The 23,584-nt window shown below is 44.5% G+C and overlaps 1 protein-coding gene across 11 annotated transcripts in view; it reads left to right on the forward strand.

Annotated features, from left to right (window-relative positions):
- Positions 1-23,584, forward strand: part of LOC120900402 (uncharacterized protein CG43867) — a 184,787-nt gene that overhangs the window by 79,517 nt on the left and 81,686 nt on the right. Inside the window, exon 1 of one of the 11 annotated variants that reach the window (XM_040307417.1) lies at positions 10,595-12,280. The exons of the other annotated variants lie outside the window; for them this stretch is intronic. Within the exon in view, the coding sequence (XP_040163351.1) occupies positions 11,933-12,280 (348 nt within the window). The 5' untranslated portion in view covers positions 10,595-11,932. Of the gene's footprint in view, positions 1-10,594; positions 12,281-23,584 lie in introns of those variants that run through there. 11 annotated transcript variants of the gene reach the window in all.

Raw genomic sequence — 23,584 nt, forward strand, 5'->3', positions numbered from 1 at the left:
GCTTGGGGTGGGTCGGGATGAATCTAGGACAGTTTAGGACGTGAAAGAGTGTTCTTTGCTCGATAGGGAGGAGCAGCGTGGTGGCAATATGCCTTCCCTCGGCGGCACGGAGATGCCTGGCCTGAGAGAAGCTCTGATCTGATGACTGCAGCTATTCTTATCTTCCCCATGGACATTACCGATGAGTGTCTTCTGTGTGGATGTGTGTGTGTGTGTGTGTGCTGGTCGTCGTCCTGGTCGAAGGTAAGATTTCCGATGGGAAAATCTCGCCCTTTAGGGGTAGCTTAAAGTATGTTTTCTATTCCCAGTTTTTTTTGTAGTGCTTGTTACACCGGTACCAAAAGCGGAAAAGAAATCCCACACTAAAGTTAAAACGTTAAAATGCATTTATGTTTCAATTTCGCTTGAAGATATAGCGTGGAAGCCAAAAAAAAAAAACTCGTAGCAATGGGAGCTTTATGCTTAGAAGCAACGGTTAGCATCTGGGTTTTAGCTGGTGCAAGAAAATGGTACACAGCAGGGAGAAACTCGTAAGGTAAGAGAGGTTGCACTTACAGCGAGAAATGTAGGTCGTGCGCGTTGTGTCGAATTCCTTGAGCGTTGGCATCACTGGTGACAAGGTTTATGTAGCTCGGGCGGTCGCGTACAGGTGCAGCTAATTCCGTTTTATAAGCAACAAAATAAAATTGGATGTAATGCTGAATTTAAATCAGGAAAATTGCATTCTGCTTAGGGTGTGTATGTCAGTGTGGTTGAAATTGTGGTAGATTGAAAGTACAGAATGTAAAATATTAAGGTACACAATTGCTTCATCGTCTGTTGGAGCATTTTAAAAGATGTAGCTTGACGGGTTTCTTTTATAGTGTTTGGATCTTTCACAAACGGATCAACTAACATTCCTCGCTCGAGTTTTGATGTTTCTTCTTTTCGCTTTAAGCAACCCTTATCGATGTTTTTGAACTGTAAGTTTATTATTTATTATGCCTATTGTGGGTATTTTCACGCTTTTGCATTGAGCAAGTAGAGCCAACCAGAGAAAAGCAACCCAACATCAAACGATGCTAGGCTAGGCTACTCCTCAGGGAAAACCTTCCGAAAATCCCTTCGGTTGAGTGAAGCGTGATTTAAATCCGTAAAAAAAGATCCTTCACTATTCCAGTGAACGGTTCAATCGATTCGTCAAAGGATTATTTGTTGGCTGGAAATTGAGGAAGTGAAACGAACTTATCAATGGACTGTGATGGACGAAGGGTAGGTAAATATACCGACACTGATTGGGATTTGGGCATTGGGAAGAATTTTGGGGTCGTTTTGTGAGGAGCATTTCGATATGATTGTAGTTTTCAAGCATTCTATTATGAATAAGAGTTTATTTAAGAGATTCGCCCGTTAAAAGGAAAAATATTTTGACATCTTTCGTTGTGTGTTGCTCGCTCAGTCAATGTAAAACATTTCAAACAAAGAAACCCAGAATTTCTAGTGTGAAAAAGATGATGATGAAAAGATAACAAATGGACAAGGAACTTCCTTTATAAAGCATTAAAAACCTTCATCAATGCCTTCAATCGAAAATCCACAGTGAAGTACATTAAAGTATCGAAAAGGAATGTTTTATTTGTGTGGTAAGAAAACGATACGAGAAGGCGAAAGATTGGACCCATTTATTGGCTTTTCGTTCATCGGCCATTGAGTTGTGCTTTCAATTTTGTGAAACTAGTGTATCTCCAACTGCGTGCACCGAGCATTGGACTGTGAGAACATTGACGGATAGGAAAGAAAACGGGTACGTCCCTTTTTCCGTTCCCGTCCCAAAAATCCTTGCGACTCGCCATGCCCACTGTCCGAATCGTTATGTTCTCTCGCTGGCCATTGATGTGACCGGTGGTCATGGGAAAGTCCCATGGTTTGGCACTGGCAAAAAGGAAGAGGATTGAAATTCAATTTCAATCATACGTCGAACGTCGGCTAATAACGTCGGTTAATAAAGGAAATAGTTTCGAGTTCAATAAATGGCACCCGTTCGAGCGAAGAGAGAGAGCAAACGAACGCGGCTCCATATCGACGTATCCTTATCGGAATGCTATGGCTGTCTTTTGTGCAGCTGCAGCATCACCATGGTCGTCCATGACATGACAAAGTGGCTTCAATTTCGAGCTCGACTCTTGCAGCGGACTGCTGCTTGGGAACCGTTCAATCTGCTTGCTCGTTCATACTTTTCATGAATTTAATTTCTGCTGAAAGCATTTTTTGCATACTGAACAGTGTCCTTAAGGTCAGGTCTGTTGAATTAATAAAAATAAACGTATGCACTGCACTGCTCGGTCGGTACAAATGTGTTGTGCGTACATCCATCCATCCATCGTACCGAGCGACCCATTCGGTATGGACATGTGCGCACTAAAATGTGAATTTACGAGAATATTTCATTAGAGGTACGAGGAATGTGGCGCTCACCTTTCGCTGTACGCAACACTGCTCATCCAACATAACCGGGCGCACCGCGTTCGGTTCGGATTTGCCGTGCACCACGCCCCAATCAAACGAAATTCATCTGCCAACAAAAGCCGAAAGGGCACACACACTGCATTCCCGCAGTATCTACAGTGGCCGGCAATATAAAGTGGCCACTACTTACAATTTTACATTTTTTACATTTTTTCCGTGAAAAATGAATTTATTGTACTGCTTTACTTTTTGAAACATTGCTCGTGATATGCTTAAGTATGCGCAGTACCATAGCATGACAAAAATGAGAAGTTTGCTCCAAGAAAAAATATTTTTTCCAAAATTGATCAAAATCACTGTGCCAAAATAAAGTGCCCACTTTATTCATTCTACAGAAAACATTTTTCTGAACAAATATAACACCAAACTTATAATTTATATGCGTTCCTCTCGCATTCTTTACATGTTCGAGGATCTTTAGCGTATTTTTTTTCTATTTTTTAAAGGTTTATCTAGTTCTGCATCTTGTTTTTGCATCTGGTTCTTCTCAAGCGTTATCAAGAGCTTTGAATTTAAATTTATTTGTTTGTGACACCAGTTTTATCCACCTTCGCACATAGAATCTGCCTCAAATTCTCGATGGAACCAAGATTTAGACTTCATGGAGGACATGCAAGGTGTTTTATACGATACTAGTTGAGAAATGTTTTTTGTATTGATTGTGTGTGTTGAGATGTTAGCCTGTAGGAACATGTTTTTAGTTTTCAAACCCCATTTTTTTAAAGAAATATCCCAAAGTATTGATGAAGAATGTTAAAAAAGGTATCAGCCATAGTTGTACTTTCGATTCACACCAGTTTTCCCGCTACTCCTAAAGATAAACACCCCCTAGCTATCACATTGCAATTTTCGTAATTTACTGCTCGTTAGATGTGGCGTCCTTCAAGTTCCTCGCCCGAGCTACAGCAAGACTAACAAAGCCAATTGGCTTCAATACGATCAAGAACATGCAGATGTATCGTTAGATTGTTGAAAAACTGATATTTGGACAGATGAGTCCAAATTAGAACTGATGTTCAAAAATATCTAGACGCGATCCAACAAACCAATATGTATGAAGAGTGCAATGTGATGACCAGGGAGGGGATTTTTATACGAGAAGTGGGGAGCATGGTTTGAATCGACGGCATAATGAAAGCTAATACCTATATAAGCATCCTGTGTGAATTTATCTGTTTTCTGTGAAAAATACGGAGTTAGTAAATAAATTGATGTTACAACAGGAAGACGACTCAAGTTATACACGAAGAATTTTTGAATTATTTTTTTCAATCAAATCGAATAAAACTTCTTTAATGGCTCCCACTTAGACTTAACTTTAATCCTATCGAGATTTCGTGTGCAAATTTTGATGCAAATGTGGTGAGAATGACGTGATTATGAAAAACAAAATATGTTAAAGCTCTGAAATACTCCTAGGAAGAACAAATGCCAAATACGTGCAAATAAAACAAAATAAATTATGTCAAAGGTCCTCGAACACGCGAAGAATGCGAGAGGAACGCATATAAATTATAAGTTTGGTGTTATATTTGTTCAGAAAAATGTTTTCTGTAGAATGAATAAAGTGGGCACTTTATTTTGGCACAGTGATTTTGATCAATTTTGGAAAAAATATTTTTTCTTGGAGCAAACTTCTCATTTTTGTCATGCTATGGTACTGCGCATACTTAAGCATATCACGAGCAATGTTTCAAAAAGTAAAGCAGTACAATAAATTCATTTTTCACGGAAAAAATGTAAAAAATGTAAAATTGTAAGTAGTGGCCACTTTATATTGCCGGCCACTGTACGTTGCATTTCGATCGGCACTCGCCATCAACTGCACCCGTGGTACGGTGAATGTTCCGCGCGATTCGACTGTGCGATTCGATGAACACACACGGTACGGTCACGGCCGTGTCTAGTGTCGGTATGCGGTTTCATAATTTATCATAATTAACATTGTGCGCAACAATTCTGGCGGAAATTCGTTTTGATGTTGCACCCAAAGTGACAATGATGAGACGAGCGCTTTGCGATGAGCGCAGACACGCGCGTTCGTTTTGCAGTGGAACACGGGCGGCCCACTTCCCATTCCTTACGGGCGAGATTGACGATATCTGGCTGCCGATTTCGTTCGTTAGTGAATTTTCCGCCATTGTGCCGCCATCTCGGTTCCTGCCAGGTTCCGTTTGTGTGCGGAGCGGTAGCGAAGCGACAATTCGATGATAGCAGTTTGAAATGGCACGGGCCTTGAAGTAGCGCTGCATCTGACATGAATGAGTCAGAGGCGTCAATGGGTTTTGCGGGTGTTAGTTGGCAATTGATTAAATTTTCAACAGAACGGTTAGGCAGCAAACGAAATAACTCTAGAACAACACTACACTGGGTCCATTGATAGGTGTGAGGATGATATAAAGCAGTGTTTGAATTATGCTTACGTTTTTGTGGATAAAAGGATGGCACCATTCTATCAAAGCGGAATTTCTTGAATCACTTACTAATAAGATCTAATAATCACTTACTAATAATCATTTCATCATTTAAGTACAGTCGTCTAATATGGTCGCGTCTCTATGGTCCTTTAATAGACTTATGGTCCTACAACACTCTAAATGCATCTTTTAATGAACACTCTTCAAAACAGGGCACCTGGTGACGGTTGCTTGACATCAAAATAGGATACTTGGTGACGGTTATTTGACTTACAACGAGCATCCCGCTCGCCCCATGTTAGCAATACTGAAATTATAGAAACGGTGTTTAGTTGCATTTCTACTACACGCATCGTTGCCTTGTTAAAAGTGCATCGCGTCATACCTGCGCTGCTACACACGCTCGCGATGGTCCGTGGCAGCACTTACGTTACTAATTTCCGGTTCGATGAAAAGTGAGTAGAGTACGGTGTCCTACCTGGGCACGTCATTTCCCGTGCTAACGCACGGCGACAGCCATTCATCATGCTTATGTTGCTTAAGATGTCGCTGCAGAGAAGAACATGTTCTCTGGTTGGGTTGAATTTTCGTAGATCTGATGGAAGAAGGTGTCCTAGGTACCGCAGGCAAGCATTCGTTGCCTTTTGCAAGGTGTGCGCTTGTTGAAGTTAAACAGCACTGTCCGTTACATCCTGATGGACGGGAAGTCATTACTGGTGATAAAGTGTATGAGTGTAAGTGTGTAAGTGTGTAAGTGTGCACTGTTTGCTCTTAAATGTCCGACAAGGATGTGAAGCGCTGCTACCTAATTTCATTACCATTTTTGTGCTGTTTGATAGGTCCAAACTGATAAAACACGTGCCGCCATTAGTTAAAACTTCGTAGTGATGCTGTGCCCATAATTACTGATTTAAATTTGAATTTAAATCGAAAGGAAAAAGAGTAAAATAATCGAGTTTTTTGTTGGTCCGAAGAATAAATTACTGTTGTATCATTAGCTAACCACTGACATAGAAAGACACAGACCACCGCGTCGTTTTATGACAATTCCACATGGTTTGTGTTGTGAATACAGAACAACCATCATGTACAAGATCGTTAAGCAGAGTCACACATTCAGACACAAATCACCTCAATTAGCTCATTGGGGTGTGATTTGATTCGCGTTTAACGAGTGCTAGCGTGTCAAACAACTTTGAAGCCATTTGTGCCATAACACAAATTCATCCTACTCTGGACAATCGTCTTTCCACGAAAATGCTCTCTATTTTATGTGCAAATTTAAACATTCTGACCGTGTAGTGAAGTGTACCACAACACATTGGACTGCTTCCAATCATAAGCCAAATCGAAAGTGATTCCAAACATCTTCCAAACATTTCGTATGACGTACTGTGGCAAGTGGTCACTGAAGCATTACTCGGTACCACGCTAGCTGTCGATATGATTTTTATTTCGCGCTTCAGTTCATAGAGCCGAATAAAGCTTGCCTAGGGGAAACATAGTTTCAACATACACACACACACGGTTAGAGTGGACGTATTTGTTGCCTTTCTCCGTCGAACGTTCCAGTACGTATATGACTTTGTGTTGCGGGGGAACAATTTTAAGCGAATTTTCATCCTTCGGGCAAGACAGCACACGACACCAGCCGGACTTTTGCGAGATTTTCGCCCCCCCCCCCCCTCCAAGTATGATGGTGAGGGTAATACCACCACTACCACCACAACAGCAACAGCTACGGGGCCAAAGGCCATAAACTCGGGACGACGACAACAAAAGGATGATGGCGGTGGAAGGTGGTGTATGTATGCGCACATGCAACGCCAGGCACGCCAGCGGCTGCGGGAGCCAGAAACGACTTCCCCGAATTGGCTATAAAATAAATTTAACGATCAGCAAAAGCATGAAAAACGAGCATTCGTCAGCGACAGTGGGTGGAAATGGATGGAGGAGGGCAGCAGTTAGCAAGCGGCGCCCGTGAAGGAACCATTTTCCGTCGTAGGTGGGCGCGCGTGTCTCTTCTTATCGGGTGAGATTGTGCCTCCTCGGTGAGATTTCGCACCTTTTCTTGTTAGCTCGAAGGATAGTTGCTTCTTATTTTTCTTGTGTGTGTGTATGTGTGAGTGCCAGTGTGCTGGCGTAAGAAATAGGCCAGTTATTCTTTTCGTTGGGTCTTGAGTATTACAAGGACGATAAAGTGTGTTTGTTTTTTTTTTTTAGCAAAACCAGAAACTTTACGCACGATAATACAGGAATCGGCTTATGTTCGGTCTATTTACAAGGCAATATAAAATCAAAACATGCCATTTATGTATCGCCGCTCCGTCTCGAACCAGGTGGCTTTCATCGTGGAGCTGATGTACACTACACTTCAAAAGAAAAGAAAATAATGCTCCGATCAAGATAAGCTTACCTCTTCTATTCATCCCGAAACGTTGCCATAACGGTAAAGGAGATTTCCCTACCCTTGCACCCCCCCTCTCACACCCAGTGCAGTCCATGGTATCGACACAGCACACCACGCACCGAAATCGGATAAAGGACATCAAATAAATAATAAAAACAATTCCTGAAAGTGGGCATAAATATAAGAATGCTCGCCTTTCTCCCTTCTGCCGTGGGGCCTCGGCATCCCGTTCGCGCTACATTAGAGAGCTGATGGATGGGCATAAGGAAGGCTGTTTGTCTCCCGTGCGGGAGCACTTTCTTGCCTTAGCTCGCGGTAAACGGGGAAACTCGTACACAGTGCGTGCTGCTCCTGGCTCAACTCAACAGCATCATTGGTCAATTTTATTTAGAGGGCAAATTGCTGTTTCCTTTCCTTTACTTCTTACTAACCACAAGATTAGTAGGAACCCTAGCACCCGCCCACCATAACAACGGCACACACCTCGTGCGGCAAATCACGCAATGGCATTAGTGTGTTGGCCTTTTCGCGTACAATAGGCTGGGATGAATGAAAACATCTTTTTTATTATTATAAAGCTATCAAAGCATCAAATAAAAGTGTCCTTTTATGCAAAACAGTGCCGTTCAGCTGTACTTGAAGGTATATTTGGTCTTCATTCCGCTGGAGCTATTGCTAAAGAAGCAACAAAAATGGAACAAACGATCAGAACGGTAGATCTGCTCGGGCTGCAATGGCGGGCAGTAGCAAAGGTTGACCAAACACGCAGGCTTAACAATTTATGAAGCTTTCCTCTTCCGGCAATGAGCATCAATTTCTCATACTTTCGCTCCTAGCTTTGGAGGCGGCAGAAATATGGGAATAATCGGGAGACGGCGCAGCGCCGTTTGCTTTTGTTTCCCAGTTTTTAACTGTACGCAGGCACGCGCTTTCCCGATGGTGGTTTAGCGTGGTAAAGCATGCGATGTGGTTTTAAATTATGGAAGGAATTTTCCTTCGCTTTACAAAACCGGGACGAAAGGCTACGATAGTGACGATGATGATGGTGATGATGATAATGTCCGGTCCGATACGGGCCATTCGCGGGGGCTTTGGGGCATACTTTCCATTGACTACAGAGACCTCCAACCCCTACCAATAGCCGGCCCACGAGCATACTACCCTTTGAGTTGAATTATTTGGCTGTGCTAGTTTTGTGCGTTTTCCCTCGGGGGAAACAGTGTGAAAAATGTTCGCTCAACCACCCCATCAAGCGCCCGGGATGCGTGCTTTGTGCTTTGCTCCCGTTCAACCGACCAGCGTTTGACCTATTTCTGCAATTCGGTAGCAATTGCCTGTATCGGAAAGAAGCGTGTATGGCGAGCAGTCGTTGAAAGAGGTCCGTCCGGCTGCGTGTGTTTTTGCGTGCCCTCGTCATCCTTCATCATCTCTTTAACGTCGGAGGGTTAATGAAAGCGAGACCAATTTTATGGTTTTTTATTTCGGTGCTCGGCCTCGGTGAGCGGCTTCAAGCTGATCAGCACGTAAAGAAACAATATATGGCGTTTCGATTGGTTGTTGCGAGTTGTAGCGAAGCGAATCCAGGGTCCATTTCCCTCGGGATGGAAGCGTGTACATGGGAATGGGCATCATAAAATCGGTGGTTTCGATTAGCTGTTGAAAAATTGACCGACATCCAGGGGAAACAGGGTTTTATTGCAAATAGCTTACTTTGCTTGTCTGGACGGTTGGGACAAACAGTTTGGTCGAGGAGTTCTTTACCAATTTAATGTTTCTGACTGTTTTTAATCAACAAAAATGATTTTGATTTACAAAAATAATGGATCAACAACGCAGAAAACTCGTTTTAATCAGTCTAACAGCAATAATAACGCCTCCTCTCGTTTGGCGCTTTATTTCGACCCATTATTATCCTTTTCCTTCGCCGTCCGCTTTTTAGAAACTCGTCCCATCGTAATCACCCGTGCCAAAAATCCATCTACTCATCAGATCATTTTTACGATCGAAAACGACCGTTCCACCGCTCCCTTCGCACCGCTCTCCCGCTCCACCTCAACAAACGCATCCTCTTTGCTTGTTCATCCGCCCGGAAGCTAGCCGGCGTTTCGTGTGGCCTTTCGACAGTTCCACTTTAATGCAAACGTTTGAAGGGAAAAAATCGATTTTCTACCCCTTTGTCCCGGTGCGCCACTTGGGTCGTCGTCTTGGGTGGTGCGGAATGCGACACGGAAATGGAATCGAACGAAGCCACCAGGTAGTGGTAGTAGTAGTAGTGGGTCGATTTGGAGTCCGGCTTTTTGGCTCATATTTTATGCTCGTGATGCAACCCCGGCCGTCGTGCCGCCGGAAGGAAGCAAGAATTCAACGAGCCAATCAAAGAAGTGGCCAATAGTGAAGCGTAACGAAGCGGGTGGGTCGTCGTCGTCGTCGTCGTCGCAGTCGCTGGACGATCCTGACGTGACCTATTGCCCGTGACCGGTCGATGGTGAATTGGGATCGTCTTTTGGCTTAGCCCCCGAGTTAAGACCATCGGACCTGGGGTTTTCTAGAAGCAGATTCAAAAAGTGCACTAATTATGTAGGTAAGGTGTGTTATGAAAGTGTCCACTCAAACGACTGAGTACTGATTGCTAAGAAATAATTGTTTCTTGATTTGAAAGGATGCTGTATGTACTAAATACATAAAAATATATTATCTTTACATTGATTTAAAAAAAAGTCATTACAGCAATAATAATCAGTATCACTCTCTACGGAGGCTCCATTTCCCAGGACATGGGACGATAAACAAAGTGAAGAATTTTCTGTTAACCGCCGCCCTTTTCGCTGGTCTCTGCTCTAAGAGATTGTCCCTCGCCATTCTCACCACAGCTGAGAGTGAATTGAGTTCCGCACCCGATGCCAGCACATTTCTACCCAACAAAAGAGTGGGACATTCATTTCGGCGATGAATTTCCTTTACATTGTGAGCGGATCTGCTGACAGCGAATCCTTGCCCTTTTGCTGCTCACCCGAGAGCGTGAGTTACCTTTGTTTACCATCTCTCCGGTGTACCGGTACGAGCGCGCTGCGTACCATTTGGCTCTCCTGTGCTCTCTTTGTCCTCTCATTTTCCAGCCAACCAAGGATTCCAGCGCTTTCGCTCGCAGAGGATTCGGATTTCGGCACTCTGGGAAAATGGTACGTTCTCGCCGTGTGCGACGTTAAGGAATGTGTGTCTTTTGTGTCCGCCCGAGGAAACGAGCGCACCCGCCAGGATGCTAGTGATGGGTTAACCGTCGACCGTGCTGGATGTGTCGCTTTCTTACACGGTGCGCGAACACGGCTTACTGAAGGTTGCGCTGTTCCGCGATTCGAGCGTCGAGTGTGTGTTTTGGGTCACATTGGTGGTGAATTTAAAGCATACACTATCAAACAAATTGTCCTGCTTCGCTGTGGTGTGCAGTGGTTCGCTCTGTTTTGAATAAATAATTCTGTAAAGTGAATGAGTGAATGGAAGAGAAATAGTTAATATCGTTTAAATAACGCTCAATGCAGTGTGTGAATTGGTGAATACATTGGGTGTTCGTTTGTGAAAGAAAATAGTGTCTCTTTAATGCGTGAAGCAAGCGAGAATGCTGTGCTTTGGTGTGCTGATGAGTTAATGATAGGAGTGTTTTCAGTGGAGGTGAATCGTGTGAAATCGTAAAAAAAAAGAAACATATTTGCGCTTGCTTTTGTTTGGTTTCTGTATGATTTGCTTCAAAGATTACATGTTTTAGTCGAATTTTGCATGACTTGTCAGAAGAAGTGCTTTGACAGTTAGAAAAATCATAAAATAACAGAAAGTGTACACAGTTTTGCATTGGTTTTGTAGAGTAAATCATTGCCAAAAAATAATACAAAATGCTTACAAGTCTCAGAAATTGATTATTTTTAAAGTGTTAGGCACAAATGTTCTTCTTTGAGCAAAAAAGAGCGTAGCTTGCAAAAGCCGATAAACAAGACGTAAAGTACGCTAATAAACCAGCATGAGCAATCGAAACCATCCGGCCAGCGAGAGGCGCCACCGTACCAGCCGCCCATCAGGGGCCGTGCAGCATCCTGCCAGCAGCATGGTGGCGATACGTTCTTTAACCTCATCATCGCGTTGTAATCGATAAGCGTTTGGCTGGCCGTGCAGCTCCACCGTCCTAGAAAGGGAAACCACTAATACACACACATACACTCTTGGTGCAAAAGAAGAGCGTGAAAAAAATAGAAAAACATTCACCGTATCTCAAAATAAACAAACACCATCAAAGCCCGCCTCGCTACGCCCTAGCAGTGACCGCACTACATTCGCACTGTCGTTCGGGGTTGATAGGATATGTGGGCTCCTTCCTGGGGCCAGTGCTTGAGAAGCCAGTGCTTGCCACTCTACATCACCACCCCAGTCGCCGCCGGTGCGCGTTAATGCCGCTTGCCGCCCGCGTTTTGCCAACCCGCTTTCGCTTGCTTGCTTTTGTTTGCCGCTTCGCTTTGCGCCGCCGAACAAATCGTTCGCCCGTATCGACCTCGTTATCATCGGTCCCATCGACGTACTCGTGCCCGTGTTCGCACCCAACACCGATTGATGCGCAATGGACCTAGCCACGATACTGCTGCTGCTGGAAACGCCTCCACCGAAGGGCGGCTACCATAACTTCCTGATCGAGCATCTCGCTGCGGGCAGCGGAGGCGCCGGCACCACCTCCTCGGCCGGTGCCTCTCCGGCTCACAAGCGCCTGTCGCCGTCGCCGCCCGGGCCGCCCGGGACGCTCGCGGCATCGTCCGCCCGCAGCACCCCGATCGCCGGCCGGAAACTGGGCCACCATCAGCATCTGCTGGTGCGGGCCAAAAACTACTACTGCTCCAATCCGATGCTCAACAACAGCACCAACCTTTACTGCAATCTCGACATGGAGTCCCTGGAGGAAATGCTCAAAAAGGTAGGCAAGGATGAGATGTGTGTGTGGCGTGGGGGGAAGAAAGTGCAGTTTATTCGGTTGATTTTTGGGATGTTCGCATTGTGCATTGAAGGTGGGATGGAATACGGTGATCGACAATTGCAGGCTTGGTGGGCAGCAGAAGATGCAGCAGCTTATTAAGGCAGTGAAGACGTGAGTCTAGTGCAGTGTGTTGATTCGTTGTGTTTAATGGTGTAACTATGTCTTAAATCTGGTTCGATTGTAGCATTCTAAAGGATCGTAAAAGATTACGTCGTTCTGATTGCATTCGAGTTGGAAATTGAATCAAATCCATCAATCAGCTATACCAAAAACTGCACACATTTGTTTTAGCCATTTGGAACAATATTCCTTTTAGTGTTATTCAAAAATTGTTGAAATAACTTCTTCCACGGCCTATGTTGTCTCTTGGCACTGGCCAATCGTAATTGGTAGGGATGCAAATCACCCAACAAAAAAAAACTTGCAATATGTAAATGTTGCAACATCCACTTGTGAAAGAACCTATTCAGAACTCCATCATTTTCCATCAATTGCTTTCTGCCCATGGTGCATCAAAAAACAACCAAAAAACAAAATATCCAATTTAGATTCGTAAAGCCCACATCGCACCAATTCTGAACCTGGACGGGTGTCTGTGCATGGATGTGTGTAGCGTTACTGAGCTGATGAGTTGATTACTATGCAAAGCTTTCCCATTGCAAACTCAGGCAGGATAGCTTTCATTAGAAATGCATGCGACTGCGACCGGAACGGCCAATACTTAGATAAGGTCGGTGCAGGAGTAGGTCAATTTTTCAACCAGCTCAGTCAACCGCAACCGGCTGCAGCTCACTCGTCCGTACGTTATTATTATTACTATTATTACTGCAGCAAGTCGTTAGTTTTATTTTGCTGTATGTGTATTGCCCCGGTACGGACCGCATCGATTTTCAACTAACTCCTCACACCCACCGGTGAGGGATGGTTGCAGTTGCATAATGGAGGCCTTGGCCATAGCGAAGCTAACGAACCACTTTTTTTATTGCCTTTGAAACGAATCGCGTACATGCTCTCGTACCGGGGAGTGGATTTGTGTGTGTGTGTGTGTTTGCAGATAGTGCAGTGAAAAAGCCTTCCATGTACCACCCGTGTTTGGCCCGTTCCCATCATCAGTCACACAGTAAACATTCATTAACTAAGCCGATGGGCGGAAAGCAGGAATGGAAGGATGCGACGAGCGTACGTTTCAGTTGCAACTTCCGTGTAGCCTGCAGGTCAGTTAACTTTCCCAACGTGGGCTGTGTGCAACAACACCAGCAAGAGCATGCACTGAGCATGCAACAGGAACGCATCAGTTGAACGCAGACAACTGAGTAGCGTTGAATGAACGGTTCCAGCGCTGGAACGGCGGTGCTAAGCGAAGGGGTAGAGCAGACGGTTTAAGCTTCCGATAAGAATATTTGAACAGCAGCAGCAGCAGCAGTAAGTGAAAAAAAGAGCGATTTTAAATGAAAATGTTTGTCCGCTTTAAAGCGGAAATGTGTACGCAGGTAAAAGCAGTTAAGCAGGGAAGAGAGCGACGCGCTGATAGCCAGTGCACCAAAAGGTGGAATGAGTGAGCCCGTGCACCCGTCCAAATGGTGTACATTTTCGCTCGTATGTGCATGTGCATGCTTTATTTAACTGTGTTTTTTCACTTCCTCTCCGCTTGGATTTAACAGCCCCATGTCGGAAACGCCACGTTGACGATAAACCAAGCGTGATCGTGTTGATACGGTAGCAGATTGTAGGGTTGCAATGTGCACCCTGTGCCACCCAGGCCGCTCCAATCGCCGATTGTATGCGTGCGGCCAGCGTATGTGAGCGATAAAAAGAAGGAACGAAAAAGCCTGTTCGTTTGTCGTTTTTTTGTTTGTTGTGTGTTGTACTTCCTGCAGCAATTGCTACTGCAACTGCCCAGCAGAAGGAGGGGGTTGTACCACGTTGAGTAAACCGAAGCAGGAAAAAAATGGTTTATTCCCTTTGGGTAGCGAGAAACAACATTGTGTACAACGCGGTGACCGGAATGGCGAATTAAAAAGTGCCCTCGTAAATAATAAATTTTAATGACGAAACGAAAATGTTTAAAATTGCAAGCCCACTTCAGGACTGAACGGTGCAATTGCATGCGCCGGTGGTAAACGCTTTAAAGCTTACTTTGTGTTGAACGATTTAAACGATTGCTCTCAGTCTCAGCACACCAAAATGTTATATTTTAATGTTACCAAAAAGTGGACGAATATTCTGACCGTTTTGTAAGAACAACCTTATACTTGTGTAAACATTCAATAAGTAAATCAGTAGATTTTGACGTCTAGTGCCACGTGCGTCCATGGCTTAATTTACATTGATGGTAAAAAAATGCACAAAATGCTTTTTCTGCTTAGTTTTGTAGTTTTTGAACTAAAACTCTTATTAAAAACCGGGCTGCTGTAGCGCGCTATAGCTTTAACCGGGCGCCTCCATGACGTTTATTACTATTCTGATCTTTCACCAGGCGTCTCCATGAGCTTTATCGCGATACTGATCATCCACCAGGCGTCTCCATGGCGTTAGCCTCAACTGCGTGCACTTCTACATAAAAAAACTGCCTTTCCTCAACACAACCGTTGTTTGATTCTTATTTTTCACATTGTTCTGCTACCTGTATCCGGCATGTTCGATGATACGTACTAGAAAGCAATCACACAACCTACATACACAAAAAAACCACTACATTTTTTTTCTCACCTGCTTTCAACGCGTCAGTTGCATCCGTTGCAATGCCTGCATTGATCGGGGGCTGGTTGTGTATGGAACTCCGTGGAAAAGCGTTGGATTTATTTCCACTTACGTATGCTGTGCTGCTCTTTATTTAGCTTCCTTTGCACGGTGCGCGATGGAAACACAAAAGAGGCAACCGAAAGAAGATAACACAGACAGTAGCTTTATTCTTCCGGTTGTTTGAAAAAGTTGGCCCATTGCCATGCATTTGGATGAGACGGGATTGTTAAACATCAATTGAAATGCTGTCTGTAGCGTGTGTAGTGTGGCTTTCCGTTCAATACAATGCTCTGTATCTTTCATTCTAAGACACAGCGAAAAAAAAGCAACACAAATGGGCTCCAAACTTCATCAGGGAATGGATTGTAGTTTACGGGATGAAGGTATTAGATGTGCTCTAGACCGGAAAACTGTAGTGTGATGGATTAAACGTTCGTTTGGACACCATTTCTTAGACTTCGTTCGTAGAACTTGGATTTTCAGTTTGACCCTCTTGGTTCTTGATTGAAGTATTCAATAGAAACGCAAATATATTGCTCATATAAATTGCTCCGAAATGTGTATATTTTTGCTCCTTTTAATTTCTCGCCATAACCAATTTTCACCATACAACAAATCAAATAACATACGATAAAACGTGTTGAGAAGTTTGAAAGCAAAAAAACCCCGATTCATCTCGCACAAATAAAAATCGTGACACAAGCTAAACGGAATGATATCAATTCACCAATGTGTGAGCATGGTGATGGAAAACGCATCGTTCTTCCATCGGACGAGTTTCGGTTCCAAGTGGTTCAGTTTGCAGCGAAGCAACTTCTGCGGGGATTTGCTCCAAACTGTCGATACAACTTTTACCAAGCGGTTGCGCAGCAATCGAAACAGTCTTTCAATTTCTGAGACCTCCTACCACGAACCACCCGATAGTTTCGATAAGTTTGTACCCTGTCCCGGATCCGACGTCGCGCCTTTTCTTACCCACCACCTCTTGCACAGTTGCAGAAGTTGCACGAGAACCACTTGAAAGTATCATTTCTCGTATTATTGCTATCGATTTAGCGTATTCCGTAAGCCGGGAGCCGGGAGGAGTAGGAGCGGAGAGTGTCTTCCGTGCATTTGAAGCATTTCAGCTGCGCTCTCGATGTCGATGTGACTCTACTTGAACGCGCTTGACACGACAGCGCTCCGGAAGGAGGAAGAGGAGTTCGTCAGATTGGTGTCTACGTTCGCCCGGTCTAGCTCCATCTTGCTCTTTTTTTCTATTCTTTACCTCATTTCGCTCGGAACAGGTTTGTTCCGCTTTCCGCAAACTCTAGTCTATTATTTCTTGTCATGCAGAGTTTCTTGGGGCGGGTTTTTTTTTGCATCCTTCGACAGGCAATTGATATGTGCTAAAAAAGAAAACCTGAACCGAAATATTGAGAGACAAACTTAGCTGAAGCAACCGTACCCGAACCGTTTGGTGCGGTCGTTTTATCGATGGTTCCAGCAGGTGGCAAGATGTTGCCGTTCGTCCAACTGTTCCACCGGCCGGAATTATACGAGCAGTGAACATGCGATGATTGAATAATAAATTTTAGTAACTCAAGCCAACGGTGGCACACGGTGTGTGTGCTGTGTGTTTTTTTACCCCTGCAAACCAAAGGAAAAAGTTTTATGAGCATCTTTGCTATTTGCTTGCCGTCCAATTTCGGTGTGGGTGGAAAGTAGGTGACTGCGTGATGAATGTAAGGAGAAGCTGATGCAAACGATTCGGGCAACGGTTTGGGACTGTCGATTTTCCGGGCAAATCAAGCAAAGGTTTCGATAGCGTGTCCCATTTTGTAGGAGAAAGTTTACATCATTGGTGGTACTGCAGTCGGTGGAAAGTTTGTCAATAATTGAACTGATCGAGGATAGTAAGAGTTGGCTAGTTAGAACTAAAAGTATAACTTACATTATGTTAAAAATAGTCTGTTGGTAAAACATCTTTTTGGGAATTAAGTATTTTAGTGCCAAAACATTCATAGACAACAATATGTAGCCAATTTTATTTACCTTTTTCTAATCATAAATCCTGGAATTGTTAAACATGAATCTTGCAAGCTGCTCTTACTTAAAGTTCAACCAACAACTAACAGGCGAAACTACCCACCAAGGCCGTTCAAGCCAAATTGATCTTTCGGTACGCTCGTTGTTGCTCTGAATGTGTTTTCATTTAAGCTTTGCGTCTTCTCATTTTACTTCCATTTCTCAATCACCTTTATCACCATCACCATCATCATCATAGTTCGGAGTAGCATCTGAAATGGTACTGCCATCATGCCACGACACTGAGCTAGAATACTGGCGCGGACGATGGCAAGAAACCTTCGGTACATCAGTCAACCTCTCCCGCAATCAGTCACTGGTGAATGGAACGTAAATTAACCGTCCAACCCTCGACTTCAGTAGCGCCCCATCGTTAGGCAAGATCGACTGCATGTTTTGTTACCCCTTTTTTCTGTACACCGTCTGCTACACCGCCCCTGCCCTTGCAAGCAAAGTTTGATAAAGCGAGAAAGATGCAGCAAAAAAATAACTATCCCTAGCGTCTCCATGCCACAACATTGAGTACAAAATAAACACGCTTCGAGTGTCCGCTTCGTCACGTTCCGCCACCGAGATGCATCGACATCTGTCAAATATTTCCACTGGCAGCCGGCATTGCTTGAGCGATAGTATGTCACTGCAGAACGGTGACGGCGGTGAGCCAGCAAGCATTACGGCGAAATCAAACACGATCGACAACGCGCGGCGCGATGGGTTTGCGATGTACGCGAAGATTGATGTAAACTTTTGCCGAAGATCGATTCTTTGCTCGTTTGTTAAATCGATGCGAAGGTTGTGGAAACCGTAGAATCAGATAACAAGGGAACGGCGCTCAGACAAAATAACAAAGAGGGGATGCCGTCATTGGTGGTACGGTTTTCAAACGGCTGATACTATCTAATTTTCTTTTCTTTTTTTTTAGCAAATAGAAGGCTTGAGTAGGTGTCCAAGCTTCAATACTTTTTTTTTGCATTTTTGTCAAAGAAACTTTGGACATAACAATATATAGTATTCGCCCGACTTCGCCCCCGAAGTACCTCACATCGTAGGGTGCTGGTTTCCCCGTTAAACATCTTGTTTGCATCCGCCGGCAGTCTTTACCAACTTTATTGAATGTCATCTGCTGACAAATGAGCTGGCTGATGGTTTATGCTAATCGGAAACTCTTTCCTTTCAAGCTGGTACCCTGATGCAGGTGGCTGACATTTGCTCGAGCACTATCTTTGGTCGCTCGTTTCAGGTGTTTTCTCGGCATTCTTTTAAAGAAAAACTTTCCCGACTCAACAAACAAAACCAAAAAAAAAAATCCTCTGATGGTGCTGCCTTTTCGAGCATCGTTTTGGCAGCACCTGATCTACGGTACTGTCCCATGAAACCGCTCAAGCATTCCGCCGCCTTTTTTCTCTCGCTTTTTATGGCGTTGTGCGACCAAAGGGTCCATCTGCTTGAAATACAACCCAGCGGTGAGAGTGTCTCACGGTGGTAGTGAGTGTAGGTTTAAAAAAAGAAAGCAAAGAAAAAACTAATTCTGATCCACGGACGAAATGCCTGATGATGGATGCAACTCCAGCTCCTCAGATGATTCACTTTGTGTGGTGAATACACTCTATGCCGTTGCACACTTCGCAAAAAATAGAAAGAACTCTACTTCAAACCGTCCTGCAAACGATTTGAAAATTCGATTAAGTAAAAGTGCTTGAGCAGTGTGCAGCTGTTTTACATTCTGATCGGTTTCATGTGTCGTTTCGGTTGCCGTAGTGGATGCTGTGCCTGATAATTTTGGTATGCGGATTTTTTATTTATTTCAGGTGTTGAGGTGCAGCGCGATACTTGCAGTGAGCTTCACGCTACGATAGTTCGATGTGAAATGTTCGCTTTGGCCTTGTTTGCACGTTCTTCTTCTGCCTGCCCTGGAAAGGTACACGGGAATGATGAAACCGTAAATGATCTATTTGGAGCACTCGATTATGCTAATGAGGTGAATGAGAGCTTGAGAGCGGCAAATCCAACGACAAAGCAGTAGGAAAGTATTGCCACCACAGTGGCACTATCTATCATCTCGATCGAATTGCTTAATGCTGTGGAAACCCATTAGATTGATTTGGTTTCCGGTTTTCTCTCTGGTGGTTTATATTGCAGAAGTTGTTGTGACACTAACGCAACATACCTATGCTTAGCAAGAATTGATATTGGATTGGATTTTCATAGCGAGAAAGCATGAAAAAAGTAACAGTCAATTTTTACTCAAGTACCGCATCTGTTCAACGCCCAAATAATTAAATAGCCCAAATGCAGCGCCTAAAAGTATGCAAAAATTTGTTTAAAAAGATTGTTTTGTCGCTTTTTATAGAGAATTGCGTTAGAAGCTAAAGAATCGATAGTTTCATCCTTTTTTTTATCAAACCAGAAACCCTAAATTACCTATTTTCAAGCAAACCAAACTACCAAATGGTCATGAGTCAACCATTATTAACCTTAATTTCGCAGAAATGTTCTCCCGCTAACTTCACTTTGTCGATTTTCCGGGAAGATTTCAACAATCGTCGGGGAGACTTTCAACAACATGAAAACGTTTTTTTTCCATTCCACAAGATCACAAACGAAGGCACATTTAGCGTCAAACAATATGGTATAGCGTCTGCAATGTAGATATAGCTTTGTGTAAAACTGTCGAACACAATGTGCTGAATTCAAATGGCTGCTGGATGGTAGGATAGCGAAAGCGCATAAAGCCTAGGTCTTCTCTTCCCCTTTTGCGGCAAACCATTTCTTATTTCTCGCTGCTAGAAATGCTAAACGAGCAATAATAATGCAACCCGTGAGGCTAACAAATGAATAGCAGCACACCCGGGACCCTGACGACCGGACCGCAGTCCCCCCCCTCCCCTTAGATCCGCTTTGTTCACTCATATCGCTCAGTTCAATGCTCCTCTGGTAACGTTGGGGCTCGGGTATGGCTTCGAGCCCGGCAGGACTGGATCTCATTCCAGGAATCTTACGAAAAGAATACGAAGCAAAAGCTCCCGCAAATACAATGTCGGCCGTGAAAATTGATCTCAACACTCAGCGCTGGCAATGTCCTGCGGCCGTAGGCGTGCGAGCGGGGTGAGGAATTGGATTGCCGGTGGTCTGAAAGTTGTCCTGCTTCCATGATGCTGCGGCTACTGCTGGCAATGGTGGTATTATCGAACGTTTCACTTCCCTATCCCGGCATATCCCATTTTAGCAAGCTCCATTATGAACGTGAAGGGTTTTCCGGGAACGGTGCTTGTTAATATTGGTGTTTGTATGGATTCTATGGAGCCATACTTTGTTGGCTTTACGTTTGTGTTGAACTTGGCCCGCTTTATTTCACACCTCGTGCATGAACGTTCGATAACACAGCAGAACAATGGAGTTGGTGCGTTGAGTGAAAGCTAAAATTAGCTTTAAAGGCTAGTTCAGACAAACACAGGGAAGTAACTACCAACTAATAAAACACAAAACATGGTCTCATGGCAAAACTTTTTCAATATTCTTACATAAAACGACAAATCAATCATCTTTATGTCATTCCCCTCAGTAACAAACGCACAGCTCTCTTGCTGATCTGTTGCATCGTAGCTCCCAATACCATGATAATCTGCTCTGTGTTGCATAATCAATGTTCTGATGTACAAACTCCTCAACTCCTCAGCCCAAGCATGCATTCGATACCAATGGTTCAAGCCACACAGAGCATACACTTCCGCGCCGGTTGCTCTTCAGTGGCACAACATTTCCATTGTGAATAACGTAATGCAACTTAAAAATCCTCAATATGACATAGAGATATGGCAGTATGATGAGGAAATGAATTCAGACGTCTTGAAGGACGAGTTTTCGCTTCTTTCTGTTCGAAACTTTTGCTAGAATGCATTTGCCAGTAGCGCCACCAAGAACGCAAGCTCAAGAAAGCGCACGTGAGCCGGCGAGTATGTTCCTCGCGGTAGACGTATGATCAGATTGGAAACGAATCCCTGCTGTCAGTGTGGGGCGCACTGTCAAGACGGAGTTTGGCAGACGGAAAGGAAAGAAATCTATTGAAAATCTATCTTGATTACGCCACCGAACGGACGACGTTGAGAGCCGTGCGTTGTGGATTTGAGCAAAGCGCATTAATGCATAGAAAATTCCCATCGAGCAAAACAGCAAACCCATGCAACCGTCGTGCTGCTCAGCGTACGCTTGACTTGTGTTGTATTGTGTCAGAAACATCGGAAAAACATCCCGTTCCCTTCCCGAACGTATGAATGAACCAAAGACCTTGCCCCCCACCCCCCAAAGGAAAGGGATGCGAAGAAATGAAGCGTGGCTTCGACAGGGCACGTCACGGGCTTAGGTCTGCCGTTCGCTTTGCCTGTTATGATTGATTGAATGCTGAACACGGTCCGGGGGCTTTATTACGGTTCGCCGAATGAAACTGCGACAAAGCGGAAAAGTCTCCATTGAATCTGCCGCGCTGCGGTACAGGGCCGGGATTTACAATGGTGTTCGCTCGACCCGTCGATGAAGCGGAACCAGTCAAACTGTCGTAACACAAAAAAATACAGGATTAAGTTCGCTGAAGTCGATATTTTGCTATCGAAGTGTTTGTAAATTTCGCTCCCTTTTTCGCTTACGCGAGGGACATTTTATGAGTTGTTTTGTAGATGCTTTCGTCGTCATCGTCGTTGGCAAACTAAGCGAGACGGTTGACTGATGGACTGCGGTAATTGATAGCCGGTGGGTCGGTGTGTTTGGGATGTGGATGATTTTTTTTTTTTTGCACGATGCTTTCCCCTAAAGTTGGTAATATTCCCGCTTACGAGGAGAAGAATTGAAGGCGACTGTCCGTTGACTTGCCTGCTACTACACTGCCTAACGCGTGCAGATTATTCAATTTTGGAAGATAATTTTTCAATCAATCTACTTTCCGGCACCTTCCGGTAGGGATCTTTCGACTCCCCTCCTGCCGCAGGCACGACGGATTTCCGGCATTCTACTGTCGAAGCGAAATTCCAACGTGATGAATTAACGTTTATATCCGAGTTAATTAATAATGGCGAAGCAAAATTCCACCGCCCGACATGGACGCGTCTGCTGTGCTGTGTCTCACCCTGTGCGTGCCTGCGAAGCGAAAAAGCTTCCAATTTACGTCCCAGCCTGCGTTGTTAAACTTGATCAAAGCGGGCCCACCATGACGATGACCACGGTTGAGAAAGTGAGTGCCAGAGTTTGCTGGCGATGCTTTTAGGGGAATTAAAATCTGCGCCGCAGCTCAGCATCCAGCCGACGTCTCAGGGCAAGGGCGGTGATGGAAATGTGGCAGCTCGTTGTCCTCTTGTTTCCATCCAATTTTCAGCATTCCGTCATTTTGTGTGCGTTGTTGCTGTGTGAAAATGAGGAAAAAGAGACAACAAAAAAACCGCCTCCTCCGACAAGAAACGCGTGCGCACGCTATCGGCGTGGCCCAGTGAAAGTGAAGGCAATCAATCTCCTCGCTCAAGGATTGACCGGTGGATGGATGAAAAGTTGTACACGACGTAGTCGCTTGGACACGGGCGGCGATGGATGGATGTGGGGCCGTGGGTTGCCCGAGTGTTTTGGGCGAGATTAATTTTTCGCATCCCTAGCTTCGTCGGTCATTAAACAGGAACGCCAACGAGGATGGATTTTTTGTCCACCATTTTTTTTTTGTAGCCAGGACGAGAAATTTCAGCAATGTGCTGCTTTATCGCTTCTGAAATGTGATCGCAGCTTCGTAATGGGTCTGTTTTTGTGACCTGAAACATTCCATCCCCATTTACAGGGCTTGAGTACTGGCAGACTTTTCGGCAAAAGTTTACACCAAAGTTTTAACAAGTTTAGCAACAGCGAAGCTGTCCTATTTTAAACACGACAGCTTTGAACCGCTTCCTTGGTGTTTGCAACATTGCATGAATAAATGATCCCAAACTTCTCTTTGCACCGTGTTTAATCAATTATGCTCTCAAATATTGACGTTTTACGACCGTTTACCGGGCGTGTCTTGCCTTTGAAGCCGTTGCCAAACCAAAAACATTTGCCACTTCAAACGTCTTGCCCTGCAGGCGCAGCTGACAGCATCGTCTCAAGCGCCTCCCATCCTCCGTGGCAACCAACATACCAACCGACACCGAACGTCAAACGGGGTTCGATTACATCCGGAATGCACCCGAGACCACTTCAATCCGACTGTTGTGCAAACGCTGGCAGCGCTCCCCGATCTGAGAGGAGACGTCTTCATTCTCAGCGTGTCACCTTGACGTGCTAACTACGCCCCAGACTGAATTGAACGAGTTAAGCTGACGGCTACCGGCCACCCAAGTAGCGTCGAAAGGGAAGCAAGACGCACGAGACGGGATTCGATAATTAATGAAAATCTTTCCCAACATCCGGGATCTTGCCAGGTGGCTC

The sequence above is a fragment of the Anopheles arabiensis genome, chromosome 2 (genome assembly GCF_016920715.1).
Source record: "Anopheles arabiensis isolate DONGOLA chromosome 2, AaraD3, whole genome shotgun sequence".
Classification (NCBI taxonomy): domain Eukaryota; kingdom Metazoa; phylum Arthropoda; class Insecta; order Diptera; family Culicidae; genus Anopheles; species Anopheles arabiensis.